The sequence below is a fragment of the Rutilus rutilus genome (genome assembly GCF_951802725.1).
Source record: "Rutilus rutilus genome assembly, chromosome: 10".
Classification (NCBI taxonomy): Eukaryota; Metazoa; Chordata; class Actinopteri; order Cypriniformes; family Leuciscidae; genus Rutilus; species Rutilus rutilus.
The window spans coordinates 23037486-23059625 of NC_140215.1; the positions used below are offsets into that span (position 1 = coordinate 23037486).

Here is a 22140-nt window from a genome sequence, read left to right on the forward strand (position 1 = left end):
TCGGTGGATCTTAAATTCCCAAGGTGCCTGAACAGGCATCTAGCTCCTACGAGTCCAGTTTAATCAGTATATATTGTGTATTTTTCGCTCTGTACCACCAGACAGAAGAAAAGGTGCTAGTATTGTGCCCAGGAGAATCTATCAACTGGAGGAGGATTGCTTTTCCCCTTCACGTATGAGGAAGTATATAATACACATTATTTAGATACAGGACAGTGGATGTGAAATGAAAGGAGTGAATTGATAGGTTGCAGACTCCACGCTGGATCTTGGGAAACCCATTTCTCTTCCATATCAGACCTTCAGCTGACACTAGCTGAACAACAGCTGTAGATATTGCACTCTGCAATTTTATTTCACTACATGTCTGATCGAGGGGTTGGCAGCAAACAAGACGCCCGCCAAGAAAGGGCATTTCTGTCTCCCTGTGGGTGTCTGCCTGAAAATAACCTCAAAAAGAGTGATAGGAGACACTTGTATACAAATATTTAATCGGTCATCTGAATAGTAAAATAATTAGTTCAGAGAAAAGAAAATTGTCATCATTTACTCACTCTCATGTTGTTCCAAACCATCTGGTTTTCTTTCTACAGTGGAACGCAAAAGAGGAAATTCTCTATAACATACTGGTTGCTCTTTTTCATGCAGTAACAATGAATGGGGATTCTGGGGACTATACATTAGCAATGTATAATAATAAAAAAAAGAAAAACACCATAAAAGTAGCATGAAGGATGATTATGTGTGCTATGCGAAGGCTGAAATTAAAGTAATTATTTTGGGACAATCTTCCACTTCAGTGGTTGTTTCACTGCTATGACCGGATCATTGAGTCAGCAGGTTGATCACTGAGTTAACAAACCATTCCCAATTGCAAAAAATCCATCCTTTGCCCCTTCTAATTTAGATCTTAAGTTTTCTGATTGGAGGAAATTAGGATTATGTTGTATCCGTGACCTGTATACTGAGGGTAAATTTGCTTCCTTTGCACAACTACAGACAAAGTTCAAATTACATAGCAATCATTTCTTTAGATACCTAACAGGTCAGAGACTACATCCGAAAATTCATGCCAGGTTTCGAGACACAACCACAATCTATGTTAGATGAATGTTTCACTATACCCCCATATAAAGATAAATGTATCTCTAATATATATAACAAACTACAAGCAATATCTTCCCCCTCATTCAATAAATATAAAGATAGTTGGGAGAAGGACATGGGTATCCATATTCCTGATGACATCTGGGAAGAATCTCTGGAATACATACACTCCTGCTCCAATAATACGAGACATTGTCTTATACAGTTCAAAATTATACATAGACTTCATTTTTCAAAAGTAAAGATCCACAGCATTTTCCCGAACGCTTAATCAAACTGTGATAAATGTCAGTCCCTCAATGCAACACTTTTTCATGCTTTTTTTTTCCTGCCCTAAAGTTGCCACTTATTGGTCTGATGTATTTAATGTGCTGTCAAGAATTTTTAAGACTACATTGTCACCGGAACCATTGTTGATTATCCTTGGCACATCACAACTATTTAGAAAATTGACTTCAGCCCAGCAGCGGTTCATTTCCTACTCTCTTATTACTGCAAAAAAAGTTACTTCTGATGTCGTGGAAAGGGCCAGCGATACCCACTGACCAAATGTGGCTTCGGGATCTGTCCAATACTTTACATTTGGAAAAAAATAGATATTTGTTGAAGGATAATCTCTCAGGTTTTTATAATATCTGGCAACCCTTCATAGACTTCTTACAATCAGTATCTGTATAAACTCTTATTTTCCTTCATTTTATTTGTATAAACTCTTATTTTACTTCTTGCTACAAAATTGTATTCTACTTCCGCTGTTTTTTTTTCTTTTTTTTCTCTCTTTCTGTTCTGTTCTGGTTTATATGTACACTTATACAAAAATACTTGAGCCTCTCTTACATTGTTGATTGAAAACTGTATAATATATGTATGCTCAATAAATTTTTTTAAAACCATTCAGACCAGTTTTTATGAATTGGATCAGTCAATTCATTGAAAAGATCTGACTCAAAAGACTTTTTTCATGAACTACATTTTTCAAGGTGAACTCAGGTATGTCAAGATTCTCTATGAATAATGACTGCTGGACTTCAATCACTTAGTTTACTTAAACCGACTACAAGCTTGCATTCAAATCCTCCAACACAATCTCATGGTAATCAGTATGTTTTTTACATTTTGGAGAACTGTTGAAAATTATGACCCGTTTATGTTATATTTAGGGATGGACCCTCATGTTTTGTCATTAGCATTTCATAAATTGTACGTTTTTGTACAAATCACTTTGTAGGAATTCATACAAAATCACCACTTGTAAAATAGTTACCTTTTCCCGTGAGATCGGGTTTGAGCTGCCTCCATCCAATCAACAACCAATATATTGAACCAAGACCTTCCCCACATTATTTTCATTATCAATGTACGTCACAATATGGAAGAAAATAATCTGTCACTACTTTCGTTACATTGCATCTTTAAGGGACCACATGGCCAATACATTCTTCATACACTTTTCCAATGACATAAGGGTGAGCAAATAATGACAGAATAATCACAAATTGGTGAACTAGTCAGTAGAACCCATTGGTTTAATGGTTTTGCGCTGTTCTCCACTTAGGATTCAACACTCTACCTTCAGAGAATCAGGCGGTTGTTATTGAGTAGCCCTCTTAATCAGTCATCAGCCAAGTGTCGTTCCCTCTTAAATGAGAGCACAAATGCCACCAATTTCTGCAGAGAAAAATAACTGCGGTTGCAAATGTCACAAGACCCAAAATCAACAGTAATAAGCTCTTTGATCAATAATAGATCACGCTGTCAGGTACAAACACGTTCTGCATTAATTAGCAGCGCGCGTGGCTGACTCAGGTTCACGTGCTGCATCCCTGGCCTCGGAAACAGATCTGATAGGCCTGATGGAAATGAGGGCTTTGATTAGCCTATGACATCTGAGAGGAGAAAGACATTAAGTTGGAGGCCATTTATCTGGGATCAGCAGCGTGAGAGAATTGCCTCCGAACTGCAGATGTGCACAGGGTGTGATCATATCATGAAAAAACAGTAGAAAGATTGACAGAGAAGCCATTTAATGGCAAACAGATGATTTACCACAGGTAAAGGACAGATAAGTCAATAATATGATACGTGATCCTGTATTCACCTTAGCCCTATAATGTAGCTACGTATTCCTCTCCCTAAACTATACCACCCACGGATTAATGATTAGATGCATATTAATTGTAACTTGTTTTGTCAATGAACATGAATTTTGATGGTAATTTAGATTCTTCTAGAACAGGTTTTGACTACACTGTGGGGACAAAATGTCCCCACAAGGATAGTAAAACCTGAAATCACTAACATTATGGGGCAGCCAATGGTCCCCATGAGGAAAATGGCTCAATAAACGTACTAAATAATATTTTAATGAAAATCTAAAAATGTAGGCAGGTTTCTATGAAGTCCCGAACATGATAGAAAAAGAATGTGTGTGTGCAATCGTGCGTGTGCGTGTGTGTGTGTCTACCTAACCTCAGGTTGCCCCAGGAGGAGTATCGCTGTTATAAAGTACATTGCTATGATAAAAGCATCTACTGAATGACAGTTTGCATTTAATTTCTTACTAAATATAAATCTTGAAAGCACTTAAAAGGGAAGTGAATGGATTTAAATGTAGAAGCTTATAATTTAATGAAGCACTTACATTAATTCTTCTGTTTAATCATTAAAACGGTCGTTACATGGTTTTAGATGTTATGTTGTCATGGCAACAAGTTGAAGATTTAAATATAACACAACAGATTTGTTAATGACGGAAAAATGTGTTAACAGGTATATTGTTTACATTACTTGTGGCTATACTAATCAAAGAGTGAGCAACGTGTAACAGTAAGTGTAAGTGCCTCACTGTAAACCAAATGTTTGTTTTATTAAAAAAAGGAGGTACAAGTTTAAATACATTTTTGTGGTAATCAACATGATGCTACAAGTGCAGTAAATTATATCTTGTTTCAAACCCAGAATATTCCTTGAACAAAAAAAATGTCCTTTAATGTAAAAAAAAAAAAAAAAAAAAAAGCAAACTAAATTTAAAAACAATTAATTACTTAAATCAAAAGCACATTAACAGAAGAATTCCTGGAGTATCAGATACAAATAATAATACTAATTAAAAAACAACACTAAATAAAGAAATGAGTTGCCAGGATTGTGAAGCATTAAAGATTTCATTCAATTCAAACTAAAATTTCACCTCACATTTCAATTCAGGAGCACGCATTGTCATTATACCACAACCTGTTCAACAGTCCCTTTTATTACCCCAGCTCTATTTTTATGTGCGTGGGTTTTAAGTCAGTTCATAGCCTCAATGCCTCTGTTTATTACTACTGCTCTTCAAAGATGAATTGCATTAGCGACGAGCGCACTCAGCCCAATACAATAACCAAGCACTACCTGGACAGGCGCCAGAACAGTTCTAACATTAGCTCCACATAGCATATGTCAGAGTCGGTGCGTGATCGGCTCTCCGAGCCCCTGATTGGGGCAATCCAGAATGGCAAATCAAATCTGCTTTTACAGGGGACGGCTGTAAGTGCTAGAGAAACACTGACCACACATTAATTATTAAACACAGAGATATCAGGCTTATAAATGTACACTGCAGATACACCTCTACGGCGGCAAGGGGATGCTATCTGAACCTCACAAATAGGGCCCTTAAGTGCCCCTGAACCTGAGATAAATTTGTGCAATCGAAGAGCTTGTACACACCGCACAGCAAGATACTGAAAGATTGCACGTCTCCATTAAACTGCAGCAACTTGTGCTCAGGTTATTTTAAGGCAAACAATCGAGGCTGGATATGAGCAAGCAATGTGAGGGCGAACATCGCCCCACTTTGTGGTAACAGCTGAAGTCATTGTGCCATTTAAAGCAAGACCACGGGAGCAGAGTGTTCAGACGAACGCGCCAATATTTACAAAAGCATTGTGCAAGCACAATGGCCGACACAATGCCTCTGGACCGCAATGAAGAGGTGAAAATCCTTTCAAAGCTCCCAAGTCAATAATTGTTTGCCTAATAATATAGATAAAACAACGTTTTGTTGCCTTTTGTTTGCAAAAACGACCCTTTCGTCTCGCTAGGGTCCGTTGTTGACTACCATAGTGCAGGGAATCATGCCTCTGGCAGCGATGTAGAATCCCAATACATGTTCCCTCTGTCACGCATTTCAAAAAGAAGCTTAATTAGTCTTCCAGCTTTTAAGATGCTCTGGCTAATGAATTTCATTAAAGAAGAAAGTGGCCTGATATCTGGGCACCACTCTGACAGATGAGAGGAGGGGAGTGGGTGGAGAGGGAGGCTAGCTGCGTGGGTAGTCCAACAAAGATACAGCCTCCAGCAAAGACTTTATAAAACACACAAAGATGCCCTGCAAAGCTACTCATTATGTAGACAATGACAGCCATCATACTGCTGGGAACGTACGTTCTCCTGCATCCCAGCAGTCTTCTTTTAATGAAGCGGGTGTGGGACAACTGGGAAGAAAGTCTTAGGGGTCGCAGAAATGCTTTTACCTTCAGCGAGTCTGAGCTCTCTGCTGATACTGCGAGAACATAAGCCAACTCCTGGCACCTGCCCAGGCCCTGAGCCGAACCCGACCCCTCCCCTGGGTCCTAGCCTACCCCCTCCCCTCCATGTAATTTTAGTCCACCACTCTACAAGCAAACCAGAGCTTTTGAGCAGAGCCACTACACAGATAAACACTGCAGCAAGGAAACTAAAACAATGTATTAAATGTATCCCATAACATCTCAAGTTGGACTGCACTTTCAAACCCAGCACTGCGGTAAAACACTCAATTCATGAGTGGGATACTGAGCGTTGCAAAAACCAAGAATGCATTTTAAATCAGTTTTGAATATGTTTTAAAGGGATAGTTCACCTAAAAATGAAAATGATAGCATCATTTTCTTACTCTCATGTTGTTCCAAACAACTGTTATTGTACACACAATGAAAGTTAGTGGGGTTTGACCATTTCAAGACCCAAAAAGGGCACAGTGAATTTTATCCATATGACTTATATTCCAAGTCTTCTGAATGCTCACAGCAGTTTGCTCCTTTTGTTTCATGAACAGTTTGAAATGTAAGCCTCTCAAATCAAATCAAAACATTGATTATGTCTAATGTAATGTAGTCTGTGTATTCATGCATTGATCAATGTTTTCATTTAATTTGAGAGTGAATAAAGACCGAAATTCAATCTATTTATCATACACCTTAAGAAAAAAATGGTAAATTTAGTGGCACAACAGCTTGTCATTGAGGTAGTGGGACACTTTTGTACCTTATCTACCCTTAAAAGGCTAATAGTAGTACCCTAAAGGGATAGTTAACCAAAAAATGAAAATTCTTCCATTAATTACTCACCCACATGTTGCTCCAAACCCGTAAGACTTTAATTCACCTTCTAAACACAAATGAAGATATTTTTGATGAAATCTGAGAACTTTCTGTCCCTCGGTCGACAGCTACGCAACTACAACTTGTGCATAAAAGCCTAAATTCAATCTGTTCATCATATAAAGAGATTGTGTCTCTTCAGAAATTTTTGACTAAACCGCTCAATTAACACGGATTAGTTTTACGATCTCTTTATGAACTTTTTGAAGCGTCAAAGTGGTAGTTGCGTAGGCTGTCAATGGAGGGACAGAAATCTCTCAGATTTCATCAAAAAGATCTTCATTGTTCTGAAAATTAACAAAAGTTTTACGGGTTTGGAAAGATATAAGGGTGAGTAATCATTGACATATTTAAAAAAAATTGGTGTGTCCAAAAAAAACCTATCCCTTAAGGGTTCACATGACTAATCTAAGGTACTAATATACACAATTTAAAGACAGATATGGTACAATTTGTCCTTTGCAGTGACAAGCTGATGTACCTCTAAAGGTACCCCTACATTTTTGCACATTTTGTTCTATCAGACCTAATTTTACGTTACCTTCATGTCCTTTTTTTTTTTTGAGCTTGACATTTTTGGACCTCTTTGACTTTCATAATGCGGTAAAAAAGCAGCTGAAACATTTTTTTCACAGAATAAAGTCATTTGCATTTGGAACAAAACAAGGTTGAGTAAATGATGAGCTATCCAATCATCATTATTATTATTATCGACGTTGAAAACAGTTGTGCTTCTTAATGATTTCGTGGAAATCACAATGCATTTGAAAAGCAATCTGAAGGTGGTCTGCTCTTGCAAACCCAGCACTGCGGTGAAGCAGTCAATTCATGAGCTGGATATTGAGAGTTGCAGGACCTAAAAACGCATTTTAAATCAGTACTGAATATGAATTAAGGTGAAGAGGCTGTAGGTATAGAAACAGGGTCAAATTCGCCATTCATCCAGAATAGAAGAGGAAATGGGAAATTATAAAGGAGATAATGTTTTCACACAGGTGAAAACATTCTAATAAAGAGCATAAGTTTTTGAAATGACATTTACGCTCTCAACAGCAGCACCACACACTGAAACCCAGCATGCAGAAATCGAAACACAGATTCACACACACACACAGGGACAGGCTCCATAAAACTGTCTCTTTGAGCTCTGCTGCTTTAATTTACACAGCCCGCACCAACTCTATCTCTCTTCACGCTGACCATGCACATTCCCCGGGATCCTTCCACTGCCATTACCGCTGCTGTTGTTTCAAGCAGAGATTAAATGAGAGGCCAGAGGAAGATAAATTCTGAGGAACTGCTAGGCTGCCAGACCAAAAAAATCAATGCCTTTTCTATGGGCGAATTCTAATGAAGGTACAGAGGAACTAGCCTTACAAATCACCGGCAGGTTTAGAGCATTTGAAGCTCTATGTGATCTTCAGAACCCTTTGTGTAAAGCTAAAGAAAGAACTAATTGAGGGTGTTACGCAAAATAAAGAAGCCTCTCGCTCTAATGTGTCAAACGGGCACTTTTAAGGCATCTGTTTGTCAGTCAGATGCGCTGTTTGCATTAAGTGAATAACGTATGTCAACTCAAGATGCTGAATTAATGGTCAGAGCTGAAACATGCAAGGGTTTGTTTTTGTCATCAGTCTCTTCTGGCACAGTGAGCATCTCACACACAAATACAGCTCTTCTATCTTATTTTTTGGCTCTCAGATACATATATCTTCAGATGTAAAGCCTCGCTTGTATGTGTGATATTGATTATTGGACCGGTGCTGGCAGCATTGTCTAAAAGAAATGCTTGAAAAGAAAGTTTAGATTGAGATTGGTGATGTCATTAGAAAGGAGAGTTTACAGGGGTCATTCAAAGGTTGCTTTGGGACTAGAATGCCATCAAGAGGGAGAGGGGGATTATGGGATTGCGTGTGCACACACACACCCACCCACCCAGAGGCTGAGAGAGATCCTGCAGAATTTAAGTGTCCCAAATCAGAGACCTTTCAACTGTGTTTGATGCAACGTGTGCCTCTGCGGTGTGAAATGTGCACATATAATGTCTCTCAACCTGCGTGATATGATAAAAAAGGGCCTATACACTATACCAGCTGAATTTTTCAAGCAGATTTCAAATGCTATGGAGTTTATGGCTGTAACCTTGTCATAGCACAGCACAATTGTTTGTAAAACTTTCATCTCACCAAGCACACAGCAAGACAAGCCGTCTCACACCAGAGCTCAGGGGCAGAAGTCGTGAAATTGCAGTGATCGTGCGCACGTGCAATATATGAAGTGAAAAAACCACAGCCGTTAAACGCATGACAGGCACTGACGACGTTTGAAACCCAGGGTCGCAAGTCAACCGGTTTTCTGAACCGAACCTCAACAAGGATCGCTTTGTTATCTGCTTAGGTGTTTATTAAAGCTTTGAAACAGGGGTTTAAATGTCAATAATCGCCATGGCTACCACATGAAAGGCTCCAGATCATAGCCCTCACAGACTGAGAAGACGTAATTATGGGGAAGAGATCTGAAATTATCTAACCTAAACTAAATTTTTACCTACCTTTTTTAAATTATTATTATTATTTTTTACTTTTGAACTTTCTGAAATCACGGTTTCCATAAAAATATTAATTAGAATGAAGGATCATGTGACACTGAATACTGGAGAAATGGCTGCTGAAAAAAAATTATAAAGTCATTTCAAAAGTGATTTCAATAGGCTACCTCTTGAACACTAACACTACTATCTGCATTCTATTAAAAACAACACTGCCCAAATCAGACAGGCCAAGGCTGAAATGTTTGGTAACGTGAGTTTTTTTTTTTTGTTTTTTTTTTTGACGTCTCATGATCTTTAAACACACGGCAGACCTCCATCAATTAGTTCACATTCTGATCATTAGAAACTGATCACGAGCAGAGCTTAGTCTAGCAAACCCTGGTGAGAGGTTTTAAATGCGTTTGGAACACAAACACATTGACGTGCACATAATATACACATGAGAAATGACAAAACAAGGCCAAGAAACACACGCTCACACACTCGTTTTGAAATTGTAGTCAGAAAAACAAAATCAGCATTTTGTAGTGAATGTTCATGGTGATAAGGTTATGATGGATCTATTTCCTACAGTTATTTTGTACACTTAAACATAAATCAGTCTGCTATCAAGCTCAAGTGCTAGTGTCTGACCCTGACTCCGTCTCCTGGATCTAAATGATTGCCGATTAAGAAGTGGCTGGCAGGAGACAGCACAGGCTCTGCCGCCCCAGTCTGACTCCATTTTGCCCAGAGACGAAGGTGACGACACTTGAATAATTAACAACCACAAATAGAGACTTTAAGCCGCTCTCTCTCTCTCTCTCTCTCTCTCTCTCTCTGGAGTAGAAGAAAATAGAACATTGAGATAGGAAAGCCACTCTTAGAAACACCGGCGTACTTTCAAGGTGCAAAGATCAGTGTTATACTTTTAGTTTATTCAAATTTCATTATGTATTCAGTTTTTCAGTCTCAGTATTTTTTTATAAGGATGCTAATTTTGTAAGATTCCTAATATAGCACCCTTTTGCAATGATGCATACTACACTTTAACAGAAACCGCACTATAAAAAAATGCAACCCAAGTTTAAGGTAAAAGTTTTACTCACCCAAATGTACAACAAAAGCACTCCATGCTACTTGCTGACAATGAAATGTGCTATAAATGTGCCACTGCTACATTTTACAGTAAATTAACTACCATCGCTCTGGCATCTCTGGAACATTTATGATTCAGCAACATGGACCGGACTCAGGCCCCGTTTACACGATGGGAAAACGCAGATGTTTCCCTGCGTTTTGGCCTGTCATTTACACGGAAACGCCGTTTTTATTCAAGAAAACGATTATTTCTAAAAACTCCGGCCAAAGTGGAGATTTCTGAAAACGCCGGTTATGTGTTGCCGTGTCAACTGGGAGAAACGGGGTTTTAGGTTCTCAAACGTCACATTATGCGTCAGAAAATGCTTACGTCATGTGAGCGCCCTATGTTTAGAGTTTGTTTGGCTACTATTTGATCATGGATGCTGTTAAGGTGGTACTCATTTTTACTTTTGTGCAAACGTTTTTGGCCTGTTTGCATTTGCTTCGCTGTCTGTCCACACAAACGAATCTCGCGCCATGTCTGTTGTTTTGAAAGGAACTGGAAGTCGCTCGTGCTATTCGTTGTTGTCGATTTTGAGGATTCTGATTGGCTTGCATGGCTTTATCCTTCTCCCTACACTGCCGCCCATAGGTTTGGCATAATTATGATGTTGCTCGACGGCGTATTTATGCGGGTTGATGTAAACGACAACTTTTTTGAAAACGATGTTGTGTGCACGATGTTATTTTTGAAAACGGAGGGGGAGAAATATTCGTTTCTCTAAATACCCGGCTATGTGTAAATGTGGCCTCAGTCAGATTTTGTGTCCATCTCAGATGCCCCTTACTCGATAACAACTAGTCACTGGATTTGCCACATTTTGCGCAGTTCATGGCACTGAATCATTGAGGTTTCTCAATCATCTGCTGCATTATCTGCTGTAGACTCTTATGTCTGGTATGTGCTTATTTAATATTGTGTTGTCTTCCATTTATGCATAATGTTTACACACACTGCCATTCAAAGGTTTTGGGTAATACATTATTTTCGATAGTTCACTTTAGACATTCTCCTGATGTGAGAGTAAAGAAATTGTTAAAATAAATGCTGCTCTTTTGAAGATTTTTTTTTTTTTTTTTATAAAATTAAATTAAATGTATCACTGTATCCAGAAAATATTGAAACAGCATTCATGTTACAGTCTAACATCCATTGATTTGTATGCACAGTATCTCAGACTTCACACAGATCAGAAATCTCACTGAATTAAATATAATGTCAAATTAGGTAAGTATGAAAATAAGTGTAAAATATGATTTTAGTATTTTACTTAGTCATTTACATGTACGTCTAAATATCTCATTTGTTATAAATACAATAAAATCAAGCTATAAATTCCATGAATTATAGATGCTGTCCATAAATGAATAACATACGTTTTGGTTTCTCTCCTTAATCTAAAAATAATGTATGTGTGCCAGAACCACACGAATAGTAATGAATAGTAATGAGATCAGGTTGGATTTAGAAAGAAAGTGAAAAAAGAGAATGTTACAAGGCAGAGTGAGAAAAAGAGAGAGAATGAAAGAGCAGGATGAGAGCAGAGCAGAAGTTAATTGACTTGAGTCAAAGACAAAGGGCCTAGTATTCAGAACTCTAATAATATCATTGCTTGCTGAAGTATCTGAATACGAAACAGATAAAAGGAGAGATAGAGAGAGGTAGGAGATTCAGTGAACACTAACACACTTAACTCAGAGCTCATCAGAAATACTGTGGTCACCTGGAGGACTCCTCTCTGCACCTCTTTCTCTGTATCCCTATCTGTACTCAATCTCAAACACGGCCCAATGGCAGCCGTTTCCCCGCGATCGGCTCTGGTAAAGTTTAAGGCAGTGAAGCTCAATAAGATCAGGGTCTGCCGCTGTGATACTCAGTGTTTGCAAGCTTGCTCGGTGTGCAGCACTTCTTTCTTTTTTTTTTTAAGGAGGAAAAGGAGCGCTTCACTTCTATCAAGCATCAAATCAAGTGAGACGAGGCAGCTGGGATGCTCTGCATTATAATATCACTCAAAGGAATGGGGAACATTAAAAGGCTCTCAGCACTCATATTGCGGTGAGTGGCTATGAGCAATGATGGGGACTCGTTCAATTACTGGCACAACCACAGGGCTCCTTTCCAGAGCTGCACCTGTATCTTCCCATACCTACTGCATTTATTTATTATTATTTCACTCTGCATCTGTATTATTTAGCATTAACACAAAAGCATAAGGAGTGATAAAGGGATAGTTTGCACACAAAAAAAAGTTCTGTAATTTTTACGCACCTTCATGTCATGTTTTCTAATTGAAAAGAATTTAAAAATTGAATCTATTCCTGTGATGGGAACCCTGAACTTCCAGCAGCTGTTATTTCAGTGACAAACGAGGGGCGGCAGAGGCACAGTGGTTCATGAAGGTTGTCTACAAACCGGAAGGTTGGTGGTTCAATCCCCGGTTCCACCTGACCAAGTGTCGAGGTGTCCATGAGCAAGACACCTAACCCCAGCTGCTCCCGACGAGCTGGATGGCGCCTTGCATGGCTGACACCGCCGTGTCAAGTCAAGGTTTATTTATATAGCACAAGTTTAACACAACCGTAGTTGATCCAAAGTGCTTTACAGTATAATACAAAAAATAGAATAAAAACAAAATAAGAGAAAAAGTAGCAGTAGAAAAAAAAGAAAGAGAGATAAAATCAAGTATCAAAACCATTCTGGTTTGATACTTGAGTGAATGGGTGAATGTGAGGCTATATGTAAAGCGCTTTGGTGGCCATAGGTCTGTGAAAGCGCTATATAAATGCAGTCCATTTACCATTATTACTCTTGAAAACAGTTGTGCTGATTAATGTTGTGGAAACCATGATACATTTTATCAGGATTCTTTGAGTAGATAGTTTAAAAGAAATCATTATTACACCTTTATAACATTATAAATGTATTTACAGTCCATTTTGATCAAAGTAATGTATCCCAAATGCTTAAAAAAAATAAAAATAATAATGTTTCTTCTACTTTCTGAAGCTTGTGGTAACTACAAAATGTCTTTGAATGGAAACCAGCTGCATAAATATTCCTCAAAATGTCTTCTTTTGCATTCCACTGGGAAAAATAAATAACAGCATGCAGGTTTGGATACACATATGAGTAAATAATGCCAAAGTTTTCATTTCTGGGGGAACAATTCCTTTAAGACTCGTATGCTTTCAGGGTCAGAGTGGATGTGTCACAGCAATGATATGGCAGAAAACGTCCCTCAGGAGGCAGAAACTGTAAGGAAGCCTCACTATATGCTGCCCTTCAGTTGTACAAGGCCAGAGCTCAGGGCTGGCTGGGTATTTTTACTCCACTGCTTACGAGTGCAAAACCCTCCCGACACGTAGAAAACTGCCTTGCAAAGTTCAAGCGATTATATTGAGACGAGCGCTTCGGAGAAGGAGATCGGTCTCACCGAGTTAGCCGCTTATTCTGCATTGCAACAGCGGGTAAATTATAGACCTTGTGGCCAGCGACTTAAATATTTATGAGGGTAAGATGACAACAATGACGGCATCGAATCGCCACGAATGTTTCATCTCTAAACATCAGGTGAGCTGAATACAGAAAGGAGAAAGGGTAAAGCTGCCATGCTACTGTGTAATTGTGCTATTATACCTCAGCAGCAAGCCTACAGTCAAACCCCGCTGTGCCTTTGTGCCTTCTAAGTACACAGTTTATTCAATGGGGTATTTTCTGTGAATCAGTGTGAAAATGGGTTCACCGTCAGTAAAAAACATGGGATTAGCACTTTTATAAGGGCCCCTGGAATCTGCACCATGCCTCTTTTGTGCAGAGAGGAGGAGAACAACACAACCAGGGCAAGAGATTTGATTTGTCACAGTGAATACCTCCAAAAAACACACAAAGAAACAAACACCGTGTCTGCGGGGTTCAGAGAGAATGATCCCATTGTTATAAAGTTAACAGCACTGTGAAATGAAATTGATGCAGCACTAGAAGGCAAAGCGCCACGTTCAGGGTATTTAAATGAACCTGGCGTTTATGAGTAACAGAAGGCCATGAATGGAGTGAATTTTAATCAGCCGAGCGCGAGCGTGCCACACATTTGTCTCGGGCGTGCGTAAAGTTAACTACATCTGTCTGCATTCAGCAGTGATGACAAGCTTTGGGTTCTCCCCGTCTGTAAATAATGCATGGTGCGATATCTAAACGCTCGTTTCTCCCAAACACCTGGATGGGGCCGAGCGGTAAAACGCGGCGAAAGGTTGCAGAGGCTAATCGCCCACACTACTACATTAATTACCCCGCAGCAGAGCTTGTGCGCGGGGCCTGGTCACGGCTAGAGCTGGATTTCTGCTGTAATTCTCAATTAGGAAGGAACTCAGAGTGCGTCCGCACACACATACACATTGTCCTCCCACAATGCAAATTGTCGGGCCAGCTTTCCCAGCAGGGAAAGACAAAGGGTAAGAGGAACATAATAACATTTTGCCCTTTTTCATTCCCTCTCCTTCCTCTGTTTTAGTCTATTTCTCCGGCGCTCTCTGCGATTAAGCTATCTGCTGCTGTTTCAGCTCTTGGACACAGGCAGTGGTGATTAGGGCTTCACATACTTTTGTGCTTTGGATGGTGGCATGAAGATAACACGCCACAGGATCATGGTACACTACAAAAAGCATAATACATGGGACAAAAAAGGAATATGAGAGCGACAAAGGAATTTTAATTCCATGCATATCACGTTAGCAACATCCAATCTACACAATCGCCCAGATCCCTTGCGCAATCAGCACTAGAGCTGATTATAACACCTGTTCATTCTGCCATGCATCTGCCAATAGAGGCACTGTGACAATTCATACCGTATAGATATTCAGCATAAGGATCATTTCCCAGAGCACAGTGGTGTCTAAAAGCGGCATCACTGAGTGGAAATGGATGCTCACATCACAGCTCAGCGGGGAGATGGGCTGACTTAGCAGCGACTGTGAGGAAATCAATACGAGCGTTGAAATAACGCCGTTGATATGCATATTCATGGCAGCTAAAGCAAGGGGCAAAATTCCACTCAGGCGCTTGTGTCTGACTTTATAAGAGTCCACTGACATGGCACAGCTCCAAACAGGTACTCATTCAGTTTAACATCAGGAAGATGTTTTTACTGCCTTGTCGCATCTGGACTAAACAAAACAAAAAGCAAAGAAAAACATAGCACAATAAAATAAAGTAATTTAAGAAATTATAGACATAATAGAAAGTACTTTGCTTCTCTTCCAAAAATAAACATAATATAATTTTAAGTTTCAATGCAATTTTCTAATCTCTTTTCCACTAAAGTAGAACATTGTAAGAGTCAAAGTTCCTGTTATGTGTCATTCGATAGAGATATGCACAACTTGTTTTGTTTTGTTTCTTCTCTCAAAATTATTATTTGAACCCAGCCCTGTGATGCGCTGAGAAAGCCGGGAGAGCAATACTACTAATTACAGAGATGGATTTCATAGCGCAAAAGTCCACAGTACCATAAGAGTGACTATGGGAACACTCACACTCTCGCAGTTATTTCATTCTTATCCTTCCTCCTCTCCTTTCCTCTGCGTCTGAGCCACGCTGAACAAATGTTCTACAGCACAAAGCTTTTCTTCTGGACTAAAATATCACTGCACCAGGAAAGAGAGCCAGATGGCACTGCACCAGCGCTGGGATAAGCACAGCTTTCTTAGTCTGCCTTTCATACCCATACATCTGAGAGTGTGTGTGCACAAGTATATGAGATTTACAGCTGCTCTATGCAGCAGAGGGAGTAATGAACGAAATTTACTGTGTTACAGAGCGGTGGCAGTGATGCACACAATGCTCCGCCGTAATTTTGAATTCACTGACACCAGGTTCTCCCCGCAACAGAGTGGGAGATGTGTCAAATCTGATCATTGCATTGAGATCGAGCCGAAAACGGCCACCGAACCATCATTCTACTTTCTGTCCGTGCTTGAGAAACAATCTGTTGCTGCATTCACAGTTACGCCACCCAAATGTTCCCTCAGCATTAGCCTTTCAGCTGGAGGCGGGAGGCAGATGAGCAGGATTGGCGCTTGATCCCGAGCCAAGAGCTTCAATATTTCATCTCCAATCATTTTTGATTCTTTTGAAAGGAGGAGGCTGCTGTCAAGAAATCTCTGTTCCCCCCCAACTGACAGAGATGACACGGAAAGGCTTGAGAAGGAAGCAGTGAAAGAGAGTATGAAATTTCACTTCCACATTTAAAAGCTTTGAAATATGCTTCCTTTCAGAAGCCAAGCGCATTAATTAAATTACACTGTACGGCTGCATCATGCATCGTATTACTTTGTGTTTATAATCCCGCTTAACTTGCCAGCAAACTGAAAAACAATATTCAGACTGCTCTTAGTGTAATTATGAAAAATAATATTTTACTAACACTGATTTTGTTTTAAAATTCCCTTTTGTGCTGTCCTAGATATATGGCGGGTTTATAGCAGAGAGTTTGTGCGGAAAGAGGCAGTTTTATGGGAGCACAAACAGGAGGATTATTTCGAGGGCAAGGCCAGAAAAGTACGGTTAGACTAAATCCCAGGCCATGACTGTGAGTAGAGATTAATTTGATCCCTATCCATCTGTTAGGAATTTAGTTATTGGCACAGGCTAGAGCAGCATTCCATTTCTCCATCTGCAACTTTCCTCGTAAACAGGAAGTACTGAAAATAAAGTCATTTTGCAACACTTTTCCAGAAGGTTCATTCCTTGAGCAGCTTCATTTTACGTTCCTGTTACAGTTTAATTACTTCTGGAATGCTTATAATCTATCATTATAATTTCAATTTGATCCCTCCACACTGAAAAAATAGTCAAAAACCTTATTTAACATCACTGAATCAACCTAAATTCATTCATTCATACCAACAAAGCAAATGTTTATGGGTTAAATCAGGTAGAAATAGCTTGTTAAGGTAACACTTGCAGGCTACCCCTTTTTATAGTGTACTTGTACAGATTTTTTACTGTAATAATAACAGTATTATTACAATACTGATTAATTAGAGTCAAATGTATAACACGTAAAGTGTTACCACAGTACAGAAAAGTTTCTTGAAGCAAGATTACTGGCTTCAAAAGCGATGCAAACAATTCCTAAGCACATGATCAAACACACATTCGTACGGGAGATGTGGTAGTTACCAAGTTTTTGTTGCCATTCTTGCTGAGGGGACCTCGGAAAACTCCCTTGATGTTTCGAAAGTGTCCATTGCTGAGGTGTGTGGAGCTGATGACAATATAGTAACACGCCATGGGGGACCCGAAGCTGCCATGCACAGAGTCCAGCCAAAGAGAGAGAGAAATAAGTCCACCCAACAAGCCTTTTCTTTTGTTTCTCTGTTTCAGATGAAAGGCACAAGCTCACTTTCCCTCAGTCAGGAACGGAGCGAGCAGGTTCCCTCATCCTCTCAGATCCTCAAACATCAGTCATTTCAGCTCGGTCTGTTACAGTCACTTTGGGGGATTTATCTGGTGTGCCTCTGCTTCTTATAGTAGCCTCCAGCAAATGCGTTATCCCGCTCTCTCCTCTTCTGCACAGCGGCAACGAGAGTAAAGCAGAGCTGCTAACTCGTTCTTTTCTCTTCCTCAGTCTCGGCTCTCTGCGCTGGGCTGAAGTGTGTCTGGGTTGAGTCTCCTGCTCGATGCGCAAGTGATATGCGCTAGTGAGAGAGCTCCGCTGGGTCTGGCAAAGGAAAGCATGGTGTTATAGCGCACCGTGCGTTGCCGGTCCAATGAACGGGGCCAATGGCGAACAAGCCTCTGGTCTGATGGTGAGGACTGGGATGAGGATTGCATCTGTCACATACTGCTTTTCCAGATCCACTGAGTCAGCCTCTACTCTCCAGCCAACCAGGATTCAGCATCTTTTTCCTCTCACACACCCCCTCTCTCTCCCTCATTAGTCCTCTCTCTCTCTCTCTCTCTCTCTCTCTCTCTCTCTCTCTCTCTCTCGTGAGTGCGTTCTTTCTCAGGAAGGAGCTGAGGCAGCAGTCAGGAGCAGGTAAAGGAAGGCTGAGGCGCTAAGAGAGACGCTTCGGTATGTGTTACATCCACTATCATCCATCTTTTACCATGTTAATGTATGTGAGAGCTGCTATACAAAGATTTATATGTTCTACGAATACAGATACCTGGAAATCAAAAGTCCCAGGTGGTGAAGTTTACACAAGTTGGGTATTTCCCAATGAATCCAATGTATTTCCCAGAATCCATAATGCCATTGCTATAATCAAAATTTGCATGCTGATATGATGTAACTGAAGACTCATGACTTCTTTATGAAGAAAATTGCATTATAGATGCTAACTGAAGAAAGATCAAACAGCAATTTTTAACTCGTTTTATTTTAATGAAGAGTGGAAAAAAACAAGCTTCAAAACAGTGTGCCGTTTGAGCATTGGGAATCCGGTGTCAGAGTTCTCTGGATGCATTGCATGCCTATTTAAGAACTACACTGATTGCAGCACTAAACAGAAAGAGAAATAAAGAGAACCATACGAGCTTCTACAGAGCATGTGGCTGCAAGAAAACATGCCAGGGAGAGAGAGAGAGAGAGAGAGAGAGAGAGAGAGAGAGAGAGAGAGAGAGAGAGAGAGAGAGAGAGAGAGAGAGAGAGAGAGAGAGAGAGAGAGAGAGAGAGAGAAAGAGAGAAAGAGTTCCCTTCCCACCCCCCAATTTTAGAAGAGCAATAAAGCCTCGTAACTAAGCAACGCAGTTTCTGAATCAATTCTAAATTGCATACAGTAGGAGAGGCAGATGTAAGGGGCAAGACGAGTGGGTGCACACATGTACAAATGTGTCTTTCAATATGGTAAGAGACATTGTAACTGGTAACTTTGCAATAAAAATAAAATAAAAAAACGATGGGAAATATGTCATTCGTGGATTACATTAATGAAAACTCCAGCGACAGGAAGACGTCTTGGCATGTTTGAGACTGCAGCATAATTGAATGGAGTGGAAGACAGATATCTTGGAAAGCACTGTGACCAACTGCCAATTAAAATGAACCATCAGGGGCTGATTTCAAATGAGAGAACAAATGCTGTTATTCGTTTCATAAGTGTTTGAACCTGCTCTTGAAAATAATTCTTTAATACAGAGGGAGTCTAGACATCATTTCAAAGAAAAATTGTCCTAGAGCAGCCTACATAACTTTGAAACAGTGATTTAGTAATTGTGCTAGAAATGCAACCACAAAAAATAAATAAAAAATAATATTCATCTTTTGTGCAGACCTACTTCCTTCTGCCATGGATTCAAATCTCAAGTTAACAGTTTAACAATTGAGGCCAAGCCTCCGTTAATAACTCTAAAACATCACTTTAGAACTAACGAAGGAACATTGAGTCGCTTCATTGAAGCTTGTTGTATTATGTAGAGTAGAGTATTATGGTATTATGAGAGAAGAATCGACTTCAGGTCGATGTCCATATTATATCCAAAAAATCAGTTTGAATGTCCGCTGAGGAAAGCGATATATTCGTCTCTATCTTTCCCATAACTCGTAAAGACAGAATTTACCGACTGGCCGAGATGACGCTGTTCTCTGCGGGTACATGAGCGCTGAACGGCTGCTGACGGCCTGGAGCTCGCATCTGCGAAAGAATTGTAAAAAAATTTAAAATAGGCATTAGGATTATATATAAGTCACATATTTGAGGTCTAAATAACTACATTCTCACCAAAAAACTCTTAAAACTACGAGTTTCGAAACACAACAAAAGTAGTAGTTTTTAAAAATATGGTGGATTTGCTCGACCGCCATGACAATCGCCGCAAGCGGAGTGATACACACGGTGAAAAACGGTTGCTGTTACTGGGTGAATATAGCACTGCTGGAAAAGGCTCTCAGCCAATCAGATTCGAGAACCTATATATATATATATATATATGCACAAAATAATAAATAGAGTTTACTTGCTTACATGTAATAACTACATTTCTTATAATATCTTATCCTATATATTATGAAAATGTCTGAATGGGCCAAGCTTGAAGGCACTGTAAAAAAAGACGATGAACTGAGAGTTACTGCTTTATGCTGAGTAGCTGAGTTTTTTTTTTAATCTTACTATGTATAGCCTATACTGCTGTGTAAACACTATAGCAGAAAATATAGCCTACTGGTTAACATTTCTGCTATCACACATGGCCCAGCCCTATGCTTGTATTGAAATGTTTTTTTTGTTTTGTTTTATACATACTTACACATACATACTTATTTAAACATACTAATGCTATAAAAGAACAGTGAAAGAAAAGCATTAAGCTTTGATTAAATTCAGCAGTACCTAAACAAAAAATGAAAACTTTTTACAAAAGATGGATGATTTTGAGATGGCCTATAAACTGCTTAAACAAATCATCATTCATTATTTATCTAAATGCACTTATTGACCACTGAATCATTAGGTTTGTAATGAGTGTGGTGTGGACCATTTCGCTGAGAGAAAACATCAAATGCATTTCCGATAAAGAAGCATCTATTCCCCTTAACCAGCCGATAACTGCAACCACAAGGAGACCATTATTAGTAAACTAATGGAAACAACAAAGAATGAACTGCTTTCCTCGCAGTAACAGCCATTTCTGTGGAGAGAAATATCACTGAATAATAACTGCAACCATAAGGAAGAGGAGGAAGAAAGTTTTCCTCGGAAGTCTCTTAGTTTGACCTGTCAGCTGTCAGGGAGATTTGTTCCAAGTGAAAAGCTGCACTTCGCTGGTGCTATTGGTGTGGTCATGCAGCATACAGTGGTATTCAGTTAAGGCCATGCACATAAGGCAGATTGGGCCCCTGTTTCCATCTGTCTTTCTGTCAATACTCGTTGAAATGCCTACCAACCTCTGCAGTTCAACCAGTAAAGGCTTTAGAAATAACTTGCGTGTGGGTGGTTCGATTCTTCTCAGAAAACAATGTTAATATATTCTGCAATCAGCAGACTTGATATGATGACTATATCTTGGAAAACAGGACGTGTCTGTTCATTATCAAGAACCCGCAGTAAAAGGTACTGTCTTTTTTTATTTTTTAACATCCACTATACATAAAGACACAATCCAAAGTAATTTCTCTCAGTTACTCCCCAACAAAGACATAGCTACACAGCCAAATCTTGTAACTACAGCGCTGTTTCATGGTCTGATGATAAAGCGCAGTTGTTGGAAAGGACAGGCTTTGTTCTTTATAATAATGGCATTCAGATCTGAACAATGAGCCGAGTGCACAAACACGAAATTAGCTTTGACTGATTGCTACCTGTGTGATCGCCTCGGCGCTGCCTCCCACCCAACATGCATGACATTTCATAAACCAGAAAATTACAAAACCCCATTATTCTTCTATAATATGCAGCCATGCATGCAACAACTTTCATTTCGCTTATGTGTTAGCACAGCAGTTCCAGGAATTGTGAACATGGCAATTAAACAGATCCGCTGTCATCTTCCCCTGCGTGGTTCAGAGGTAGTAGAAAAGTTTTTGCCGGCATGACAGAAAACTTTCAACAGAAGTGATGTTGTTAGAAGAGCAGGATTTCTGCTGAGAGGTTCATATTCTGTATTCCGTTAGAACCGATTGTGGACGGGGCTTAAAGTCGGCTTGAAGCGAATTTTTTTTATTTTCTTCCCTTTTGTGACGTATATCCAAGTGAAACGGCTTCTTAAAAAAAAACTTGATTTTGTCCAACAGGAATTGATTGGATGGTTGTGGTTTGCTATTGCTGTGATGTCATGTGAGTGACAGGTTGATCCCGCCCTCTCGCCAGTAAACACGCATCAGAGAAAAGTAGAGATGTCACTTCAAGTGGGGAGGGAAGCGACTTTGAGTAAAGATTACGAGGGCACATAAAAAAATAAAAAAATTAATTGTGATGGATATAATGATTTATTATACTGCAATATTCCATAAAAAA

At 39.5% G+C, this 22140-nt stretch overlaps 1 protein-coding gene across 1 annotated transcript in view; it reads right to left on the reverse strand.

Annotated features, from left to right (window-relative positions):
- znf804a (zinc finger protein 804A) overlaps window positions 1–18008 on the reverse strand; it is a 51681-nt gene extending 33673 nt beyond the window's left edge. Inside the window, exon 1 of the mRNA XM_084420297.1 lies at window positions 17366–18008. Within this exon, the coding sequence (XP_084276423.1) occupies window positions 17366–17476 (111 nt within the window). The 5' untranslated portion in view covers window positions 17477–18008. The remainder of the gene's footprint in view (window positions 1–17365) is intronic.
- Window positions 18009–22140: the final 4132 nt, after the last annotated feature.